At 35.3% G+C, this 22194-nt stretch overlaps 1 protein-coding gene across 2 annotated transcripts in view; it reads left to right on the plus strand.

The window, feature by feature from the left end:
• Nucleotides 1-22194, plus strand: part of MYO3B (myosin IIIB) — a gene marked incomplete at both ends in the record, with an annotated part of 164107 nt that overhangs the window by 86740 nt on the left and 55173 nt on the right. Inside the window, 7 exons of one of the 2 annotated variants that reach the window (XM_079539261.1) lie at nucleotides 4642-4721; nucleotides 7795-7815; nucleotides 9331-9408; nucleotides 10378-10583; nucleotides 19779-19890; nucleotides 20846-21008; nucleotides 21759-21839. In XM_079539261.1, coding sequence (XP_079395387.1) covers nucleotides 4642-4721; nucleotides 7795-7815; nucleotides 9331-9408; nucleotides 10378-10583; nucleotides 19779-19890; nucleotides 20846-21008; nucleotides 21759-21839 — 741 coding nt within the window. The remainder of the gene's footprint in view (nucleotides 1-4641; nucleotides 4722-7794; nucleotides 7816-9330; nucleotides 9409-10377; nucleotides 10584-19778; nucleotides 19891-20845; nucleotides 21009-21758; nucleotides 21840-22194) is intronic. The other variant, XM_079539262.1, reaches the window with a different exon arrangement.

Genomic DNA, 22194 nt, shown 5'->3' on the forward strand with positions numbered 1-22194 from the left:
AATCATGGCCAAAAAAATTGAATATCTTTTTGCTTCTAGTTAGGTTATTCCTAGGCTGGCCTTGCTATTACTAAATTTTCATGGTTATTGGATTCTATTGGATCCAATTTTGGAAATACCATTTCTTATTCTTTAATTACTCATTTGAAATGGGAAATAAAGAAATTCTGTTTTCAGAATAAGCAGCAGTGGCAGTGTCTATGTATTGATCAATATATTGCATAGTATTTTTATAAATACATTCCTGTGTAAAACATATAGTATAAGAAAAATGGATTCTTAATTTTCTATTGCACAAGGTTAGCTTAAGTCACTTCTATAACTCAAAAATATAGTCTTGGTAGTCAGTGACCAGATTCAAATTATCACCCAATAAAAAAAATTACATGTATCCACTTAAAGGCAAGCCAAGAAAAGCTTAGTCTTACTGTAGTAGGACATGGAAATGCATTATGAAGATAAGCGGTCAACTTCCTTAGGCTAGATGAAATGTACTTAAAGACAGAGAAGAATCTCTGTGTGTCACACATTGTCTGACTCTGCGCCTCTTCTGGAGTGCAAGTGCTTAGTAGTGGTTAGAAGTAATGTCAATGAAATATGAATGCATGGTAGCATTTCCAACCATATTACACTGTATCTGCAAGTAACCCCTCTTTATCTGAACCAAAAGCATGAATGAAATTAATAAAATATATGAGGATAAGGAAAGAGCTTGTACTGTGCCCTCTCTATAATAGTAGTATCTATGGTACAGCTTGTGCCATATTACAAGCTTGTACAGCTTGTAAGGTGACATTGTCACTCGATTCTCTCCCTGTAAGTCATTTGCACTTCATGAACTAGAAGTTGTATCAAAGCATACAGTAATTCTTACCTGGCATGCTTTTACTTTGGAAGGGAAGAATGTTCTATAGCAGGCATAACCAAAATGTAGTTATAATTATAGTGCAAATATTAGTAATATTTGGTTGACACTACTTGTAGAAAACATCACCTAAGAATAGTGGAGTAATAACAAATATTAAGTGACATCAGAACCTCCAGCCAGAGAGTGAACTTCTCCTGATTGGTGTGGAGAGTCAATGGCTTGAGAAATCACAAATTTTACCAGATCACATAGTAAGTGCTAGGGATGCAGAAGCGAATCCATGAATGCAGACTTGTCTTTTCTAAAATCTAGAGAGTGTTTCCAAAGTCCAACCTGAAAAAGGCAACTCATCTTCATTCTGTGCTATGTAAATACTTGACATACTTTCAGAACTTTTCCTACTTGGGCTTGTGTAGTGGAAGGGATATGGTTCTTTGACATCTCTGTCTTTCTCACCTTTCTCACCTAGCTGGAATGAGAATATATTTGAAGCAATAGGAGTTTTCCTCTGCAGTTTCAAGGCAAAGTTTATTTCAGTATAGAGAGAGTGAGCTTAGCAGTGACTGGATAGACTCTGTACTGCTGCTTCTTTCTGTTGGAAGCTCTTGGAGCCTTTCGCAGACTCTGATGACTGAAAATTCATGAAGCACTAACGATGCTCCTAACTTTATTATACAGACGGGGAAAAAAGAGAAACGTTGGGGCTGGCTGATTCCCCTACTGACACAAATCAATTCCAGAAACCTTTGTCTCTGGCACTGCAGACACACAGGTAGGAGCCTTCATTGTTCAGATAAGCAGTCCAGCCAAACTGAAAAGGAAATGCATGTGAATAGAGTTGAACATGTATGTATTAGTAAGGTCAGTCCCAGTTAAAAACTAAACAAAAAACTCAGAAAATTCTGAGGGAGTTTTAAGTTTCTTAATTTGTCCATTTTTTCGGCATTGGATCTAGCATGGGTAGTATTTCATTTAGCTGTATGAGCTTGTCACTTGTGTTTTGTCTCAAGTGCTGATCATACAATGTGTGTGAAGCCAGAATTCTGACAGGCACAGTGCAGTCTTTTAACCTTTAACCAGCTTAACCTTGCAAGGAGCTTTTTTTAACTGGCTATGATATTATCTAAAAATATTTGTTCTTCAAATATTGATGTTATTCACAAAGTAGAATAACGTTTTACTATTTCTGGTGTGTAAAATAATAAATGACCTTTTAAATGAAAATCAAATGCAGGGACAGGTACTCTGAATGTTTACTGACTATAAACATCACTCTAATTCTGGGTAAAAATCTCTTAGTATGTAAACTAATTTTCAAGCCGCGTTTGTTCTTAGTTTTATTGGTTGGGCAAGTTGCAGGTAGTCATTTTCCTGAACATTAGCTAGTTAAGATGAACTTTTACTGAAACATCATTTTATGTTTGATCTGGAAAAGAAAACCCTGATAACATTTTTTCTCTGGCTTTCAAACTGTGCTACAATTGAGTAGTTAACAATTACAATGGAGATAATTTGACGTATGAAATAAGAACAGAAAAAAATTCATAAATAAGTATTGGTCTTATTCCTAGCTTAGTCTTTACTTTTGCCAAGAGGAAAAATGAAATCATAAGTGCAAAATATACATGATTAATTAAAAAAATTCCCTGTTTTTCTAGATCAGAAATGTTAAGTGTAGTTTTAGTTCTGCGTGAAAAGCTCAGGAAGAGCTTGGAGATATTAGTAATCAATAGTAATTAACCTAATGTCAGCTCCGAGTGTGGTAAATCTTGATGATTCTAAATTTTAATTAGTTATTAGAATTTCGTAACTTGTTAAAAATGCAACAAAATTTTAACATTTGTCATTTCAAACAATCTGATTCAGTTTTGTTAATTCTCCCAAATCTACTGTTTTAACCCACATAGAGTCATCAGTTCTACAGTACAATGCTTTCAAGCATAAAGACAACCTGAATTGCTGATCCTAAGCATAGCCAAAAACAACCTTTCCAGACCTTCTGCTTTAGTAATAATAAAAAGGCAAAAGTGACTAATTTGAACACATAAAAATATCAGAATTAGAACAGAGAAAAATAAATTTACCAATGACTTCCACATTAAAGTCCTCATTTTAACCACAGAGAGATGTGTACACCTTGTATACCATGATTGTATGTATCCATATATAACATTTTCAAAACACAAGTATCTATAAGCATGCATATTTGTATACATACACAAGATGTTCAGAATGAAATCGTAGTTCTCATTAACCTGAACACTGTAGCATTTTCCAAAATCATGGACATTCCTGATATTCTGCACTGTGATTTAGACTGTCAGGTACCAACACTCTTAATCTGAAAATGACATAGCAGTTTTGCATCACTGTATCAATCAGAATTCCAGCATTTTAAGGAGGTAAATACTTTTGAAAATGAATATAGAATGTTCGAATTGCTCTAGAGAATGTCATTGCTATGTTTCTGAGGGTTGGCCTCCAAACTCTTCTCAGCAGATTGGTATTTCCCAATCTTACAGGGACAAGCAAAATTTCCCTTCAGTGTTATGTGCACTTTGTGTGTGCTCTTCTCCTGTATAAAAAACTACTAGCAATTAAGTGTTCTCGTTTTTCCTTTCCCCTATCCTGCTTCCCTACTAGTTCTGTAATATATAGTTTATCAAACCGAAGACTGTTTAGAGTGACTGGCTTTCTGTGAAGCAAATAGCTAAACACTGGAGTTGATGCAAACAAGGCACTTAGCATCTGAAAGAAGTGTTAACACTTTATTTACATTTAAATTAAAATGGACACTTATTTATGTGTTCTGGTTCTGAAAGGTGTGTGGTACATCTGCAGAGGCCTATTGTTTATTCATGCTGTAAATCCTTTGAAATGTGTTAAAATGCTTCCCACTCATTATAAAAATCCTGCCACCCATGGATTAGGGCTTTGATGTCACCAATCCTGCTTCAAAGGGTTCTTTCAATGCTATTAATCACAGTTTAGCCTCTGAAGATATAGCCAGAGAAAACATTTGGACATCTTGTGCTAGACTTGCTAAAACTTTGAAATATACAGAGTGTCTTGCATATGCACAGTCCCATATCACTTCCTCTCTCCTCTGAGCCTTTATTTTGAAAAGCTATTTTATGATGACTGACCTTTTACAAGTACGGTGGAAAAAGTTTAAGATACATCATACTGTACAACTAAAGAAAAGGCACTCGTTTTGCAGTTGACACCAGTATGTTTTTGCCTGAGGAATTGAGTCAGTCTTTGAAAACCCCAAGGGATAATAAGATTGGGGATTAAGTAGGCTGTATGTCAAAAGGTCAAGAAAAGATACTATCTTATCATTTTCTCATCTCTTTCTTTAGTTTGTGAGCTTAAGATGATGTCTAAACACTTCAGGATCCACTGATTTTATGGAAACAAGGCTCTTTCTGCTATCTTTTACTCTTTTAAATCTCTGAAAGAGTCACAGAGAAATTGATTGCAACTGACTGATCTGTACACTTCTGTGCTGTTGTTGTTTTCATCAGATCAGTAGTTGAGGTCAGCAATGGGCCACCTTACTGGTGTCTTTTTCTTCTCTTTAAAATCAACCCTGGACTCCATGTCATGCCCACACTCATCATTGCAAAGTTGGTAATGAGCAGAGTATATAAGAAGTGTAGTAGGAACTGCTATTTTTACTTCTATTGTATGATTTTTTTAACCATATCATGTTTTCTCAGATAAGATTATTGAACAATTTTTATAGTACGCGTTTCTTTCTTTTTGAACAGGTAACTTGGCACAGGCAAGAGCCAGAGTGACAGCAGCATCTAGGTCTTTGCCTCCACAGCTTAGTGCTGGGCGTATCAAGGTTGGTAGTGTTCTGCTTGAAGATGGGTAGTTTCTCATAAAATATTACAGTGAGACTATGGGCATGATGCTTAGCTGATGTAGGTATATAGTGGAAGCTCTTACTAAATGAGTATGCCTTAATATCAGAAATAAACATACCTTAGCTGGGAGCATTGTTTCCAGTTTTGTTGAAGACTTTTCTGTGGAATCCAATGAAAAATCAATTTACCAATGATTAATCTTTAAACATTTGTAATGAAATCTCAGTTATACTGATAATGATGGCAACATTTCTCTTCATTTCAGTGAGTTCAAGACTTTCTTCTGGCAATTTTTGGCCTAAAAAGAGATTTAATTAGCTAAAATTTGGTTAGTGTGTTTAATCAAACAGAAGGCAAAACAGAACAATGATTCATTCCTCTTCTGTTCAACCTAAAGTTCAAAAACCAAAGGGCCTTTGTAACTGACAAATGACCAGAAAAGAACCACTTAGCAAAACTGCTATTCTTTATAAAGTAAAAAGAACCATGGAATATAAACACTTTTTGATTTTACCATAAAAATATGTGGCATAATTACAAAAGAATGGGGTGATTTTATTGCAGTTAATAGCCAATTGAGTTCACTTTAGTATGTGAGGAAAGCTCTTGCACCTCAAGTTGATAACATCCATGCTCCCTCCTGACTTCAGTTAGTCTTCTTAAAATGTGATCAGTTGGTTGCTTTTTTTTGTCTTACCTCAAAGCAAACAATTTTTTTTTTTAATGTTGTAACTGATCAAAGCAGCTATTCACAAGTCTGTAGAACTATGTTTTGTGCATTCCATTTCTTCTTTATATTCTCTCCTGTCGTAAGGAGCTCATGCTCAAATACAAGAATTCTTATGAGTCACCCAGACATCTGTATCTTTTACTGTACCTGTAAATAGAGACTTGGATTCAAGAGATTTTATTTCCTTCCTGATTTAAACACTTTCAGTCCTAAAGGACAGATTATGGCCTTACCATTTTTTTTAATATTATACAAACATTGTCTTCCACATCCAGCTATATCATCATAAGCTTTGTAAGCACGCATTTTATTGCTTCAGCTAGAATAAAATACAGCACTTCTCTTTTAAAGCTTTGATAAACACATTCAGTCGTACTAAGTAGTGTTTAAGACCATTTGCCCTTCACATTTTTAGAGAAGGAACTAAAATACATCCGTAATACATGCAACACTATCCAGAAAACATTAACTGTTACAATTTTTTAGCTGAAAAAACCACCACTTTAATTAAAATTTTAATGAAATTATGACAACTTCAAGAAAAAAATATTTTAAATTACTATTTTACAGTTAATAAAATGATTCCAGAAGAATAATAATTGTATTTTGAAGTGTGGAAATTTGAGTTTATATTTTAATTTATGAGCTTTTTTGCTTAGTGTATTTATTGGTTTTATCATCTTTCATACCATGCTAACAGCAGGTGTGGTCAACATGTGAAAATGATAATTTGCAGTGACCTCATAAGACGACGTAATACCATAAATTATGCTTGTAATACTGCTTCAAAACTACTATAAGCAGTTTATTTCATTTATTATTTCTTTTTTTAGTGATAGAACAGTTTGTCTTTTTAAGGTAACTGTTTTTCATTTCAGCTGTAATCACATAAATGTATATTGTACACCATGACTATTATCATGTAAAAATGTGACATAACAGTTGGAATATTTTTCATTTTAGTTTTAAAAAAGCAGCTAGTAATTCAAAATACAGAATGATATCATGATATTCTTATGTTCTATCAGTTATGATAATGTCTATTGTCTGCTGTATGTGTGATTATTGCCCTCCCATAAATCTGCATAACTTTATATACTCTCAATGTTATAAGTTAACTGGAGAGAAAACTTCTAAAATTCTTACAGCAAAATCTCCCCAGCTTCAGAATTTATCAAAAAAATACCTTCAAATGTCTCTTGTCGATAAGATTTTGAAGTTGGCCCTAACCCTTACAGATTGCACAGATCTGAGTTTACATCTCCAAAGAAAAGGAATCTCACAGCACTGGTTTTAGCCTGTTTTTCTGGGAAAAAAAGTTGTATTACATTGTTCTCTGTAAATGCTTTTGGCCATCTGTTTTTCTGAGTGCCTACTCCCTTCCCTCCACAAAACCAAAACAAAACCCATTTTGAACCAAGCAGGCTGTAGTAAACAATATTTGACAGAATTACAGTCTTAAGCATCATAAGATTCTACCAGTTTGGTGACAATAAGTAGCTGTTAAAAGGGGATGCTAATGTTGTTGTATTGCCCAAAAGGTGGAGTATTAGCTCACCCTTCATTTGACAGTAGTTATTAAATTGTGACTAAGAGTTCATGAGTACTGAAACTCCAACAAAATTCTAATTTGGTGTCTATGCTTTTCTAGACAGCCAAGAATCGAATTTAGAAGCTCAAATTCATGGGTAATTGGGCTTTAGTACAGTCCTCAGACAATTTACTTTTGCTGTTGGTGTTCTTTGTGATTGTCTGTCGTCTAACAGACAATTCTAATAAATGTTACCATTTATTATGGGCTTACTGTCAGTATTCATTGGTAATGTTGTTGTCTTCTCCTGACCTTTACAAGAGCTTTAGATACCAAAGCTCAAACAACAGTTGTCTTGCCAAGATGATTTTGAAGCATTCCCAAAATCTTCCCCATGGATATGCCTGCTATTCTGATTAGGTCACTGATTGTTAATTTTTCACATGACCTCTTAAGGTGTTTGATGTTATCTGTGCTGATAAAGCTTTTATCCTTCGATATATTACAGAGTTTTCTGTTAGTGTTCTTAAAACTGAAGTCCAACTGCATCTCTTTTTTTCTTCATGCATAATAGTGCATACACCCCACTTAGGGCTAAGAGCATCAGAGATTGCAAAATCATGCTGAAATTGTTGTGGTCACCCTTGTGGAAATCTGTCTCCCTTTGCACCATCTGTATTCTGAATCTTGTCTTCACAAGTTTTCTCTTTTGATTTTTTCTCCAATACAAAATCCATTTTCTTGGTCTATTACTATTTAGCTCTTCATTTCCTTTGTATTTTTCATGCAGTCTCCTAAATATCTCCTGAAGGTAAGAGAGACAATTACTTTATTGAAAACTGTAGTCTTTCAGCAATTATGTTAATGTTCAGAAGAGTGGTCTTAAGTCAGTGAGCTTTGGACATGATCATGTGGAGCAAAGTCCAGGAGGTGTAGCACAGGTGCTGACAATGGCATTATCTGGTTTATACAAATGCCACCTGGTCAGAGCAGATGGTAAACTGCCACAAAGCAAGTGAATGCTAAAATGTTGCTAATGCCCCATGTAAGCAGGATGCTGGTTGATTTTGTTGAGCTGCAGTACAGCAACACAATCTGCTTGTGATGATAACCATGGTTATACTCATTCATAAATTCTAGTTTCATGTTGATAAGAACAGCTGTACTGACAATATAAGTAAAATACACAAGAAGCAATGTGTCTGCTGTCCGCGTATACTGTCTAAAAATAACCCTTGTGAGCTCTACAGAAATGCTGAAAAAGTGGTATTTGATGCAACAGCAGTTCAGCTGAGTGAGACTGCTGAAATCCTTGGCATCAAAATGGCATTTTAATGTTATTAATAGTAGACACAATAGTAGTTAGGAAAAGACTTGCATGTTCTGTGGTTACCTATTCTGTTTGCCACTTGTTATGTTGCGAGAACATTTTTCCATGTGTAGGCAAAACGAGGCAGTTTTTTTTTATAATTTTCTTCCAGGTCATTACAGAAATAATAATATTATATAGAAAGTAAGAACCAATGGAGTTCATTGCAGTGATGATAAAAGTAAGGAAGGCTTCATAAGGTATTGCATCTTGACAACTGCTCCATTGGCCTAATAACATACTGTCACGAAAAAAGTATGAAATTGTCACCTAACCCGATCAGAAGTGTCAGTCTAGGAAGATCTAGTAAATGAAGGCATCAACAGTGGTCTAATATATAGGAAGACACAGGTGAAATACAGTTTCTTGCTTTGTGAATGAGTTTAAGATATCAAGCTATTTAGACAGGAGCTGATAGTACTGAAGTCAAGTAAACGTCCACACTATTTCCAGAGGCCAAGCAGGAATCTGTAAATTGCTTGTGTTTTTCCATCCTCTGTCACTAGCTACCTTGTGTAATAGTTGCACTCACAAGCATGTCTCGTGTAGCGACTGAGAGCACCAAGATGTTAAACAGAGTAAGAACATTGCTGCTTCCTTGATGAAATATGTATTGAGGCATAATTTAAAGAGAAAAGGAGACATGACATGCAGTTTTTTTAATGTGGTGTGCTTACTGCTTGACCTGTCTCAAGGCATATAATTAAATAAAAAAGTGATAGTGCTGCCTATGACAGCCATGATGTAGCTCACAAACAACTTTACAGTGAAAAGTACTAATGAGAGAATCATTGCTGGCTGGCAGACTCCTCATTGTGTACCTTTCCCAAAGATGCTAGGAATGTGGTCACCTGAGAGAATGACCAGAAGAAACATCAAGCCTAGCTCTTGTGAATGAGGTGGGGTGGCTGTGCAGTGTTTCTGCAACAGATCTAACATTTGAGTTTTGTCTTCTAGGTTGACACAATGGAAGTTATGCGACACCCTGAGGAAACAACTAACATGAAGCGACAAACTATGGCTTCCTATTTTAGGGTACAGCAGTTAAACTGTAAACAAATATACTGATTGTAAGAACAACAGATATTTCTGAAATGTATGTGGAGTTGTTAGATCAAAGAGGAAAGTAAGAGACTAAAAAAATAAATAGATAGTGAGTCCAAAAATACTCATCTGCTGTCTGAATGCAGCCTACAACCAAGTGACCACATTCAGATCCAGTCAGCTTGGAATTGTATGCAGCATTGAGATTGAGTGTATTTGCAGCAAATTCTAATCAGTGGGATAACGAGGTAAGAATGAAGCAGAACTATTTTCATGCAATGAAATAAACTGTATTCAATGTTTGGGTTGGTTAGGGCAAGAAGTAATGGCCCCATGTTTCAGCAGGAATATTCAGGCTAGATGCTAAGAACATTCTGAGTAGTTACAATAATGTGGCACTTCAGTGGATTACTCTGGGAGAATATGCAGTCTGTAGCAGTGATTCTGACGAAAAGATTCCTCAGAGATGTGCCTGAAGTGATATGGATACATTCAGTGTTCTCTGTGTGCAAAGTACTAAACCAGTAGCTTCATTCAACCCTATCTCCATGGCTTTCTGTGATTCTTACATGATTGTGTTACAGTAAGCTTATTCTCCTCTTGGAGATAACTGTTTGATCAAATGTGCCTATAACAGAGTTATAGTTAGGACACTTTTCAATTCAAAATTTGAATATGAGCTTTCTTAAACTACAAGAAGGTAATACAAGGAGAGATGAAGAGAATAGGGTAAGTAGAACTAGAATCATAATTTGTGTTTAACAGTTGAAAGATTTTAATAGATTCTGGATTTCAGCCAAAAGCTGAAAAAAATGAAAACTTGAATACCGATTAGCATTATCACGACAAATTAACATATAATCAATCATTCCATACTGTTTACAAAATATATTTCCTACTTATATAACTGAATTGCAGTTTTTTTAGGCAAGTCTCTGTATCTCTTTTTTCCTTCACTAGTATTCCCTCATGGATCTTCTATCCAAAATGGTTGTTGGACAGCCTCACTTTATCCGCTGCATTAAACCTAATGATAATCGAGAAGCACTAACATTTTCTCATGAGAGAGTTCTACTGCAGCTACGATACACTGGAATTCTGGAAACTGTCAAAATACGTCAAAAAGGATATTCTCATCGCATCCTTTTTGAAGAGTTTGTGAAAAGGTAAGACTTTAATAGCATGACTGTCATTTTAAAGTTCCATTCAACAAAATATATTGTATCTTTAAGTATGAGAAGTTCTAAAAATATTGGTTTGTACATGTATGGTCTGTGTTATTCTAATAAAAGCAGTAACTATCAGATAAAAGCTACAAGAGTGATCAAGAGAAGGAGAGGGAGAACTGCAGTGAGCAGTTAGTATTCAGTAGCAAGACCATCCCTATGATTTCAGCAGCAGTAGCAACATGTGCATAGGTATCATGCTCAGACCAGACAAGGATTTGAAAGGTCAGTCGGTCTTCATTTTAATAAGATCCACATGCTTAAGAAAGAGCTGATATAAAAGAACTGTTAAAAAAAAAGAGCAACTGTCTGAGAAGGGTATTAATTTCAAGCTTGAAAACATTAATTAAATCGGAAAAAAAAAGCTAGAAATAGTCCAGAGAATTTTTCATCAATACAGATTTCAAACATAAAACATTGTAAAAAATGGTTTAAAATATTTTTGTGAATAACATACCAGATTTGATTTATTACATCCTTTAGTGTGTAGAGAAGTCATACTGAAAAAATGTAAGGCATAATTTCAAATCTGTGTCACTACTGGGGTAGTTCCCATGTAGAGACATAACATATAAGAATGTTTGCCTCTCCTTTTCCCCATTTTACAAACCTTTCATCTCTTTATCTTCACCCTCAACCTTTCCTTATTTTTTTTATCAACTCAGGAAGTATGAAAATTCAACTGAAAAAACTGTTTCTGCTCTTGAGCAAGGCTAGTTAGTAGGAATGTCAATAGCTTATTTCTGCACACTGACATTAGCCTAATAATGAAGAGATGTAAAATGCAGGTGTAACTGGAAAAAAACATTTGTGTGCACAAAAGTTATCAAATTAGAATATTCCTCCTAACAGCTTCCTTGTGGTCATGTGTCTTGGATTCACCATGAATTATAATCAGATATCTGTTGACCTGAACCCTTATCATGGCTACTATATACCATTTTGATTACTGAAAGGATCTGTGTATCAAGAAGTTACAAATCTGATTCAGGAAATGCAATTGTCTTTATAGTGACAATCTGTTTATACAGTCTTTATATGGCTTCCTTTAGAGCTAAGTATTTTTCTATGTATTATTTACTTTTTTCTAGTCTGTAAGGCTGATAATTCAATAATGAAATAGAAACAGTACCTTTAAGCAGTTGATTCCTTAAAAGTAAGAACAGGTAGCAAATGGCTGTATTGACCCTTTATTGCTATCTCCTGTACTGGAGATCAGAGAGTACAGAGTTAATGAATCTACTGAAAAATAAAAAAAAATAAAATCATATGATACTAGATGGAAGTAGCTGATTATGTTTTTGAGAAAGAAGACAGAGTTCCATAGGCCTTTCCAAAAACACAAGGACTAAGAAAATGTACGTTTGTAGATAAGTCATTTGAGCTTGTGTGTCTGTGATTCTTGCACAGACAGATGTAGACCAATAAACTGTAGTTTAGTCAATTCATTCTGAAAAACTGAATTTTCTGATTTGTAATATATTAAGATACTAAAGGAATATGTAACAGAAATACATAAGAGATTTGCATCCCAGGAAGGATAACTAAAATGTTCATTTGTTCATCAAAGCCATTTAATTTTCAGACACAATTTCCCTCCACCTTTAATTTGTGTGTTATGTGACTAATGTTAGTAAGGTCATAAAATTTTAAAGCAGACAGGTTGAACAAAAAGATTAATTTTTCTGATCGCTTACATGTTTTGCAACATCACGAAGAGCCTGAAATTTTATCTGCACACAAGTGAACAAAGATGAATTTCACTGAAATTGATGTAAATTGAGAAGAAATTAGGCCTCCTCCTATCAGTAGATTTTTCTCATTTAAAAATGCATGGAACCTGAGTACAACCTTGAAAATTAATGATAATAAAAGCGATGATAACTGTAGCTTTCCATTCCTACAGATAAGGGCAATTTGTATTTAACATCTTTTTTAATAGTCCCCAAGTTTTAAGTCCAATCTGGTGTAATTCATTCAGAAAAGAAAGACAATGTAAGAGACGTGTGAGGTGATTTACAGTTTGCCCACCAGCATAGAAGGCTTTTCACTGAATCCCGAATATGAAGTGAGGCAGGTGATTCTTTCTCCCTTTGTTCAGTTTTTATGCATCATTTTTAAATTCTATTCCATTATATTCTTGAAAAAAAATAATGAACAATGTATAAAAAAGATAGCAGTGGAACAGAAAATATTTTTCTTCCACTTACAGCCATGACTAGTCAAGTGTTTTTGGAACTAAGTAGTTGAATACATAAAAATTTTGTTTGAGAAAACAGGTCAAATGCTAAACAGATTGGCACTTCTTTGTTCATAATCAAAAAGACATTAGGCAAGTATGAACAAGAATTTCAAAATGTCAGTAAATCTGAGGATATCAAAGATTTTCTAAGCAAGCAAGTTAATTGGTATTTTGATCCTTTTGAACAACTTAACAACAAAACGGATGAGCCAGCAACTTTTTCTCCCTTGATGTTATTAAACAAATAGGTGTGCTTCTTGTCTGCCTGTTCAATAATGCTGTTTTGTAAACTCTTAGCAGGAAATATGAGGACAAAACAGTCAAAGGCAGGGAACAGAACCATTCAGAGTTTATCAGGTGGGAGGTAAACAAAAGATAAAGCTTTGTAATGTTACTCTTTACCATCTTCTGTTTTCATGCAGAGCAGATTATTTCACAGGTTGCAAACCTGGAATTTGGTTTATTGGGATGAAAAGCAGATGGTGAGGGGTGGTCTTAATTGTAACTCATTCATACAATGGTACTGTAGCCAAAGATAGAATCATGTGTTTCACGTGTATAAACAAAGAGATTATTTTAATTAAAGTAGTGAAATCTAATGTACAACCCTTGTAAACACTGTGAACCTATCAAGTTTTCAGCAGTTCATCTGCATTTGCTGTGTTTCACATCCCATATTGTCATGAGTCTGTCTTACACATTTTCTGTGGAGCTCTGTGGTCCCTTTCTCAGCCTGTGATCCCCGGCTTCAGATACAGATTATTAAGGTGATCAGGCAGCAAGGTGGGCCTGGCTTGCAGGTCTGCATAGTGACCACGCACTGCACAGCAGCTAAGGAAAGGGACGTACATTGAAATTCCCATTAGATGAGACACTACTTCCTATATTCCAGTGCCTAGGCCTCTGATGTGATCTGCAGGCGTGTCATTACTGCATATACCTGTCCTGCATATACTTTCTGTGTAATGCAGCATATGCTATATCGTGTTTTGAAATATAAGAGACTTGAGAGTCTTATGGTGCTAAATGGTGTCAGGCTTCAGATGCCTCATAAGCACATAGGAATGTGTTGAGAAGTTTTGTATAAATTTCATGTAAGGATTATATATTTTTTTCTTTTCACTTCTCTAACAGTTTATGTTCTGCATCAAAGTTCTTTGTACTGTGTTAGAATGAAGAATGTGGTTTTCCTATGAGTGCTACCTCCTCTTTAATAGACAGATAATGTCGTTCAGAACATACACTCATGGCAATACCAGTAATATTTCTGTAACAATGATCCCAATATGATTGGTTCTTCTTTTTCTAAAAGAATTTTCAGTGTAAATTTGCATAAGGTCTCTGTTGGTACTCCTGACACCAACTCAGTCTCTAAATTCTCAGTGTGACATTTCTTCTGCCAGTGGTGATAGGCTTGTTTATTATAGGCTTGTTTATTATTCATAATAAGGGAAGCCCTGTATTAAATTAGAAGTCAACTGACTTGCTAGACAGAAAATAATACTCACCGTTAAAATAGTGCATTCTTACTGCATTCTCACTTTTAACACCGAGTCTGCTTTGTATCAAAACTCTCAAGTGAATTCTACAGAAAAAAACATTGCCATTCACCTTATTTTAATTTTCTATAAGCCATGGAAGTGTCTGTTGTTTCTTTCAATGGATTTAAGATTTCACCAGATCTGCATACACTTTACACTTCATGTACGATAAACTACTGTATTTTCCACATCTTATTTCTATACTCTTCACATCCACAGAATGCTGGTAAACAGTTGCAGGATGAAAGAGGCTTGAAATCTCTACAAGTGAAAAGGCTGATAATCCCTTACAAGTTATAAATACAGAATGGACCAAAATATGCTTTTTGGGGGAGTATTTCTGTGACTCTATGGTTATCTGATGATTGACAGTATGCTTTAGGTATTTTCTACTGAAAATTTTTGTAGATGTTTCTTAAGAGTCTCTTGGATATTTTTTTCACTTACATTTCTGTTACATTTTTCGATTCATACTCTCACTGCAGAGTCCAATGTAATCAGTTCTATACAATTTACTGGGGAAGCCTCTAAAAGAGGTAAGATGCAACAAATACAAGCTGGGAATTCTTGAAAGTTATCTACAGGCTCTTTCTGTGCTCAAAACCATGACGGTTCTTTTGTTTGTATTTTAACTTTCCATTTCTAGGCCTGAGAAGAAACAAGCATTTTTTGGATACTGAGAATAGGCCTTTTGTAGTTGGGGGTCTAGTTAGAGATTTTCTCCTTCTCACACCTCAAGGTTTTCATATGTCATCGCCCATTCTCCACCTCAGGCCAGAATATTTTAATACAAATGTTCTTTTTAAAGACAAAAAGTGTTAATTGTTACCTTGGTGTGTAGAACTTACAGAGCCTTTAGGCCTGGATTGCAAAGGGAATTTTGGTAAGAGGCACTGTTATAATAGTTAATGGTGCTGTTTAAGTGCTATTTATTGATCTTTTCCACAATTCAGCCCTAAGGATTGGAGAGGAGAGAAATTGAACCATTTACAATCTGTTTGTCTAAGGTAAAACCTTACATAAATCAGACAACACACAGCAGCAATCTGATGTTTTCTGTGTCTCAGTACACTCGGATGTCTTTAACTTTAACTATGCATGTCCCAGCTTTGTATTTGTTCATCTGGGGATAAATTCAACTTCTAATGAACTTCCTTTTGTCTCTAATTACTCTTAAGTCCAAGTTAATCCTGCTCTAATATATGTTTTGCATGAGAATATTAACATCCATGCAGGATCCTTTGTAGAGCAATATAAGAACCAATGGTTAAGAAATGTATAATTTCAAACAGGTTTCATCTGCTGAGAAATCAGTTCTTTTGAGGTAAAATTATTTCTCTTTTACTCACTGCTGCTGACAATGTGATCAGTCAAATGCTTTTAGGATACCTATAGTTGAGTATATGTAGGAAATGTTCAAGCAGGATGGATAATTTAAAAGAAATGTGGTTTTGCATCCGTATGGCACTTAGGAATTTACTGTCTTTATTTCAAAACAAATAAAATCATATTGTACTTAAAACAGTAGTACCAGTTACATGGGAATGCTACAGTTTCTTAATTTCAGCCTAGGTGATCATTTTTCTGTCATCACTCAGATCTTCAGTAGTGTTAGTAAGAGTAACCATTTGCATCCAAAGAAGAAAATCTTACCAACATACTGGAGTATGTCTCCAATCTCATGCAAAATGGTTTGTAATAGCCTTTATGGTTCTTATTCTATTTAAATGCAGTGAAGTAGTGCAAAGATCCCATTTAGATGGTACCTTATGTATAGACCAGGCACAGCATTACTTTAACCTACAGCCAGTTTAGCAAGCTGCCATGGGAGCGAGACTATCGTTCTTTCTTGTCTATTTAAGTCTTTCTTTCAGTCTTGTATTTATTTCCAAAACAGAGGGTAAAACTGTTTCTTCATTTCCAATTCAAAATACTTCAAGGTAGAAGATTCCACAGCATATGTGGAATACTCCATGAGTATTTTTCTGCATTTAAGACAAAATATTTTGAATGTCTGAATATGTAAGTAGTGTCTGCTACAATTAAATTACCTGTTGGTTTTGTTTTTCAGAAGTCCTACATTTCTCATTGCTCATTAAGACCTTCCATGCCTATGTTACAATGAATGAAAAATTATAAACTTAATTTTAAAAAACAGAAATAAAAGTATTGGCTTAATATAGACAAAGTGTTTTGGACTACTGCATTGTCTGCTAGAACAAAAGCAAATATGCAGATAAAAAAACTAAGTTGTGAATCTTTATTCTCATGTGGAAGTGCGTGTGATTTCTAGCCCTACATTTCTGCATTTAAGGATTTAGTTTCTTCCCTTGATAAAATAATGCAAATAGAGTTCACTCTTTTTGTGATCTCTGTACAGCAGAATGTAAGTATGATAGAGACGTTCTTAGGCCAGTAAATCAAAACAAACAGAGTTGTAATTGTATGTTGCCCAAAGCTTTGGCTGCACAACTAGACTTTTCACTACCATTTCACCATGTATAATATTTGCAAACTTTCACCAGATGCATTAAGGTGAAACATTTTATCTTCCTCCAAAATATTGCACTTGTTTTGTTGCCATACAAAAATCTTAAATTTCATAAATTAGATGACCTTACATGGCACATGCTATGTTGTGATACAGTTATCCTAAGCACAAATCAAATTACTTGTGTGTTTGTAGTTAGTGACTTAGGCATGAAAACAGGCAGTGTTAGAAAACAAAGCATTTGCTTGTCACTGATAAGATTGTAAAATTTAAAAATTGTGGAGTTCTCCGACTATTTTATTGCACCTGTGCTATCTAAATATTGTTCAGTGATTTTAAAATTCCCAGCTACATGTCTTAAAAGACACGTGAACATGCAAAAAGCTGATAATAGCATAGACTTGAAGGTTTCCTTCCCTCTAGGAAAAGAAACAAGCCACTTAAGTTACACATATGTATAAATGCCAAGACTAATCTGAACTAGTTTATGTAGCAATCAGCAATTTACTACTGATGCAACTTTTCTGACATGTCTGTCAAGCGCATGTTGAAACTGCAAACTGTGACAAATAGTTTGGGATATGTATATTTTATATCTGAGTTCTATCAGTGCAAGTCAGAATGCTGTCTTGTGAAATCATGTATCATTAAGTTTAGTAGTAAAGTAGAGGAAATGGGCATTTTTTCTTTTAAATCTGTAACGTTTCTCCATACCTGCTAAATGCCATGACTGTTGGCACTTTGAAAGACTTGGCTAAATAATTTGCAATACCATCTTACTGATAAAATGACTACATTAAAAAACCTTAACTCAGTAACACATAATCTCTTATCATTATTCAGAGTGGGCAGTGTCTCCAATTGGTGAATATCTATCTCTCCAGTTCAGGACATATTCCAGTGCCTTCAGACATCATTTGGTTCCCCTTTGATCTTTATTGACTATTTTAGTGGTTCTTTTTTCTTTCTTGTGACAACTGGAGCTAATCTCTAGAGATTAACTGGAGCTAATATTTGAAAATCATATTCCCCTGATAAAAAAAAAAAAAAACAAAAACCACAAACTTGCACTGTTCCATTCTTTATAATTGCTTCTCAGTTTTTTTGTTTTTTTTTTTTTCAGTATGAGGTAGAATTTTTTCTTGCCTTTATGTGGCTACAAGAGGAATCTGTGAGATTCACTGGTCAGATTCCTTTCTTTATTCTAAGGACTATGTGATGGTTCTTCCCCATTCTAGTAATTAGGAGATTAGTTTGCTGAACCTGCCAATTCCTTTCAAGAGCAATGTAAACAGAGTAGCTCCTGCAGAAGTGAAACTTAAAGAAGAAACATGATGGTTCAGATGGTTCATAAATGAGAGGTGAGGTGGCAGTTGCTACTATCTAACTGTGTACTTGTGCTAAAATAACCTTGATCTTGTAAACTAGCTAGCCAGTGTTCTTGCTGTTATGTAACATGATTGTTTGCAAATAGAGTTACTTGAATACTATAAAACTGTTCTTCATGAACAAATGGTGGCTTTACAACCACGGTTTGTTACAGTCATTTCTCATGTCTATTCAGTTCAAACAAGTATGCATCTCTTTTTCATCTTTTTATCTTTTTGCACCGTAATTTTATTTCACATAATTCTCAAGCTGTTCTTTTTGGGATCACAGACAAAACGAAAGTCAAGGTTGTTTACTATGGGCCTGATCTGAAGGCCACTGGAGTTATCATAATAATTCCCATTGACTGATTATCCCAATCAAACAGAAAAAAGGCAAAATGCCTAAAGACTTACATAACCATAGAAATCCTTGTGCCTATCAAAAATGGTTTAATTTAAATGAAGAGTAGTTCATTTTATTTTTCTCTTTAAAATAGCTACTAGTTTTGTTTAACTACCAGCACTAATACGATCCTTGCCAATAAGATAGCAGTGCCAGTTGTTTTAATTGTGCATATATACGACCTTTTCCCGGAAACACGAAATTCAGATGTCAAGCAGTCTGAACATCCTGCTGTCTGTAAATTAAGATTGATATGAGAATTGTTTTTCCTGTAAACTATCTTTATTCTTTGCACATGGTAGCAGCCTCTCAGCATATATGATCAGTCAGTATCACTGATACAGACTTTGTGCTGCCTGCCATACTAGTGCTGGCCTTTTTCTTCACAGACTGAGAATCTGCAGTCTTTCCATTTGAAATACTGAAAATGAATATTACTTAGGTGCTGTTGACAGGGTGGTCTTGTTACAAGCTCAAGAGTCATTGGTATTCTTATGTGGATCCCTGTTTCCCAATTAATATCAAGACCACTTATACTTCTTTGTGAAAAATGGCCAATACCAGTAGCTAACTGTATGGGAACTGCTGAATCACAGCCTGAACCTCTGATTGATCATCTGAGGTGAGCACTGAGTCAGCCACGGAGCACAGATGAAGGCAATTTACCTGTGCTGCAGGAAGGGGTGGAGCCTGGCTGCACCTCTCCTAGACCCATTTGGGAGCTGACTGCCACTGGGTAAGGATCTCTTCTGGAGATTCCTCCTTTGGAATTTTTCAGCAAGCCCAGGACATGAGCAACCAGTCTATCTATTCTCTTTTGGTATAATGACCTGTTTAGCCAAACTCTCTGGTATATTTCATAATTATTACATCTGTGTATTCATTGTTTATGCACTAACATACTGCAAGATTCTACTGATGAAATAGACTTTAAGGTCATTTTTCATGAGAAACAGACTTCAGGTCACAAATAATATATCTTAGAAATATTTCCATTAATTCTGGAGTTTTATCTCTGAGCTACAGAGTAGCCGTGGAAGTATGTTTTGTTACCAAGTCAACTTTTTCTTTGTCATTTTGCTTTGTAGGTATTACTACCTTGCTTTCAAGGCACATGAGTCTCCCCTTGGCAGCAGAGAAAACTGTCTGACCATTTTGGAGAAAGCTAAACTAGAAAACTGGATTCTTGGAAAAACTAAGGTAGAGAATGCTAATGTTTTCTCCAGGATAGCGTCCCTATGGCAAAGCTTATCTAACAGTGTTTTGCAAAGTACTGAGTGAATTAACAAGAGAGCAAGGAATTTGTTCCAGTTAGTTAGCCTTCTAGGTTAAAGAGGTGCCCTTCCAATCCAGATGAGTTTGTGCTACCGGAGAAAAGGTGCATTGGGTACCTCCCCAAAATGCACTCTGCACGTGGCTGCCTTGATAAAGATGGTACATCTGTCAGTGCCTGCTGTGATAGTGTCCTGAAGATCCTTCTATTAATCATGACATGACTGAAACTTTACACTCTGGCCTGTTCTGTGGGTCTGGTTAGTACATTATCTGTGGAGTTTCAGATGAGATTTTTCTGGTTCTTTGATAGAAGAGCCTTTGATCGTGGCTTAAAATGGTCTGGCTGACTTCTGTGAAAAGAAAGTTATGTTGTATCCTGAGTTGTTTTATTGTGCACAAAGGAAAAACAAGGAGATAAAGTGTGTGTAACTACCCGTAGTATTTGCCTCTTAAAGCAGTGTTGTTAGACAGTATTGTCTAAAACAAATGTAGTCCAAGATTTATCCCCCAACTGTCAAGAAAGTCTGTGTTTTAAGACTATTGATACGTGAAAGCTTCTCTCTCACCAGTTTACTTTTTACTTTCTTAAGGGCAAAAATAAGTGGTTTATTTTTTTTAATAAGTGATCATATTCAATGGAATAATGAAGCTCCCTCAGCACACTGAAAGCAAGTTATTTAATTCACAAAATTGCTAAAAAAAAAAAAAAAACCAAAAAAACAAAAAAACAAACAAAACAAAAAAACCAGCAGCTAGTATTTTATGAGCTTTCCCAGAAAAAGTGCTCGGAGGTAGGCTAATACAAGGCTTCCAAAAAGGCAAAATACAATTGGTTGTGTTGCTACCTGTGTATAATACTGAATTTGTTGTTCCATTTCAGGTTTTTCTAAAGTATTACCATATAGAGCAGTTAAATTTGTTCCTGCGAGAAGTTATAGGGAGGGTGGTGGTCATGCAGGCTTATATCAAGGGATGGCTTGGAGCAAGAAGGTACAAGAAAGCCAAAGAAAAAAGAGAAAATAGTGCTGTTACCATACAGTCAGGTAAATATTCACATTATTCCTATTTCAGTCAGTAATTTGGCATTTCAAGATCTTAAATTATGTGTATAATATTTATTCATTCATAATAGTTTATATGAAATCAAAATAACAGGAGGTACTTTTTTCTCCAGCTAATTGATGAAAATATTACTGATTTACTTCTAGGGTGTTATCTTAGCTTTCAGTAATGTAATTATTTAAAATATTTTAATATTTTGGATGTGATGCCTGTACATAAATGGAAAATATTGTTAGGTGTGTCTACACTAGCTTGCAGCACATACATGCAGTATCTTGGCTCTCCTCCCTCTTTTCTTCCTTTGCCTTCTTATGTGCACCATACTTGCAGACAACATAAGTTATGGGGTGGGCCCAAAAGGCTGATTGCCAGTAATCTAGCAGGCTTTTTTATATCGAATTTGGGAAGTTGTGTGAGAAGGGGAGTTCTTGTGCTGACTGATGATGCACAATTATTATGCACCTTTGCCTTTTGGATTAGGACATCAGTGAGCACATGGTGATAATTAAAATTTGGATGAGTAAAGCAGTGTTTGAAGTTGCAGGGATGAGAGTACTACAGTCATGAACTCAGAGTTCAACATGTGGGTGGGTGAGGAGGAGGTGCTGGAGGTGGGGGCTGGAGTGGTTGTGGCAGGAGGGATGAAAGTTTCAGCACATCTCTAACTCTGTAGACTCTGTAGCACTTCCTTAAATAAATGTAATTTCCAGCACATGGTTTTGTATTTTTAGCTTGGAGAGGATATGAAGCTCGCAGGAAGTACAAGGAAATAAGGAACAGAAGAAATAATGCTGCTATACATATTCAAGCAGGTAATTAAAACATTATTTTAGTTGCCAATACCTATTCTGCCTGTGGGTGATTTCATGTGTCAGTGTTTATAACAAAGAGAAATACGTACAGTTCAAACGAAATCTGTCAAAAGCATTGCTTCTCGTCACTTGTTCTTCACTATCAAATGACATCTGTGACAGTAATGACACTTTTTCTGAGATTTATCTGAGTACCTTTCTGGAACATACCAAATAAAAGCTGTTAATTCTTTAAGATTCTTCTCAGCACAATCAGTCTGACTCAGTCTTGTGCAGAGCTGGAATGAAGTACTGAATTTGTTTGACTGTAAGTGTGGATTGGAGGCACTGGACATGCATTTCTCTCTTTGTCAAG

The sequence above is a fragment of the Tetrao urogallus genome, assembly GCF_951394365.1.
Source record: "Tetrao urogallus genome assembly, chromosome: 8".
In the NCBI taxonomy this organism is placed as follows: Eukaryota; Metazoa; Chordata; class Aves; order Galliformes; family Phasianidae; genus Tetrao; species Tetrao urogallus.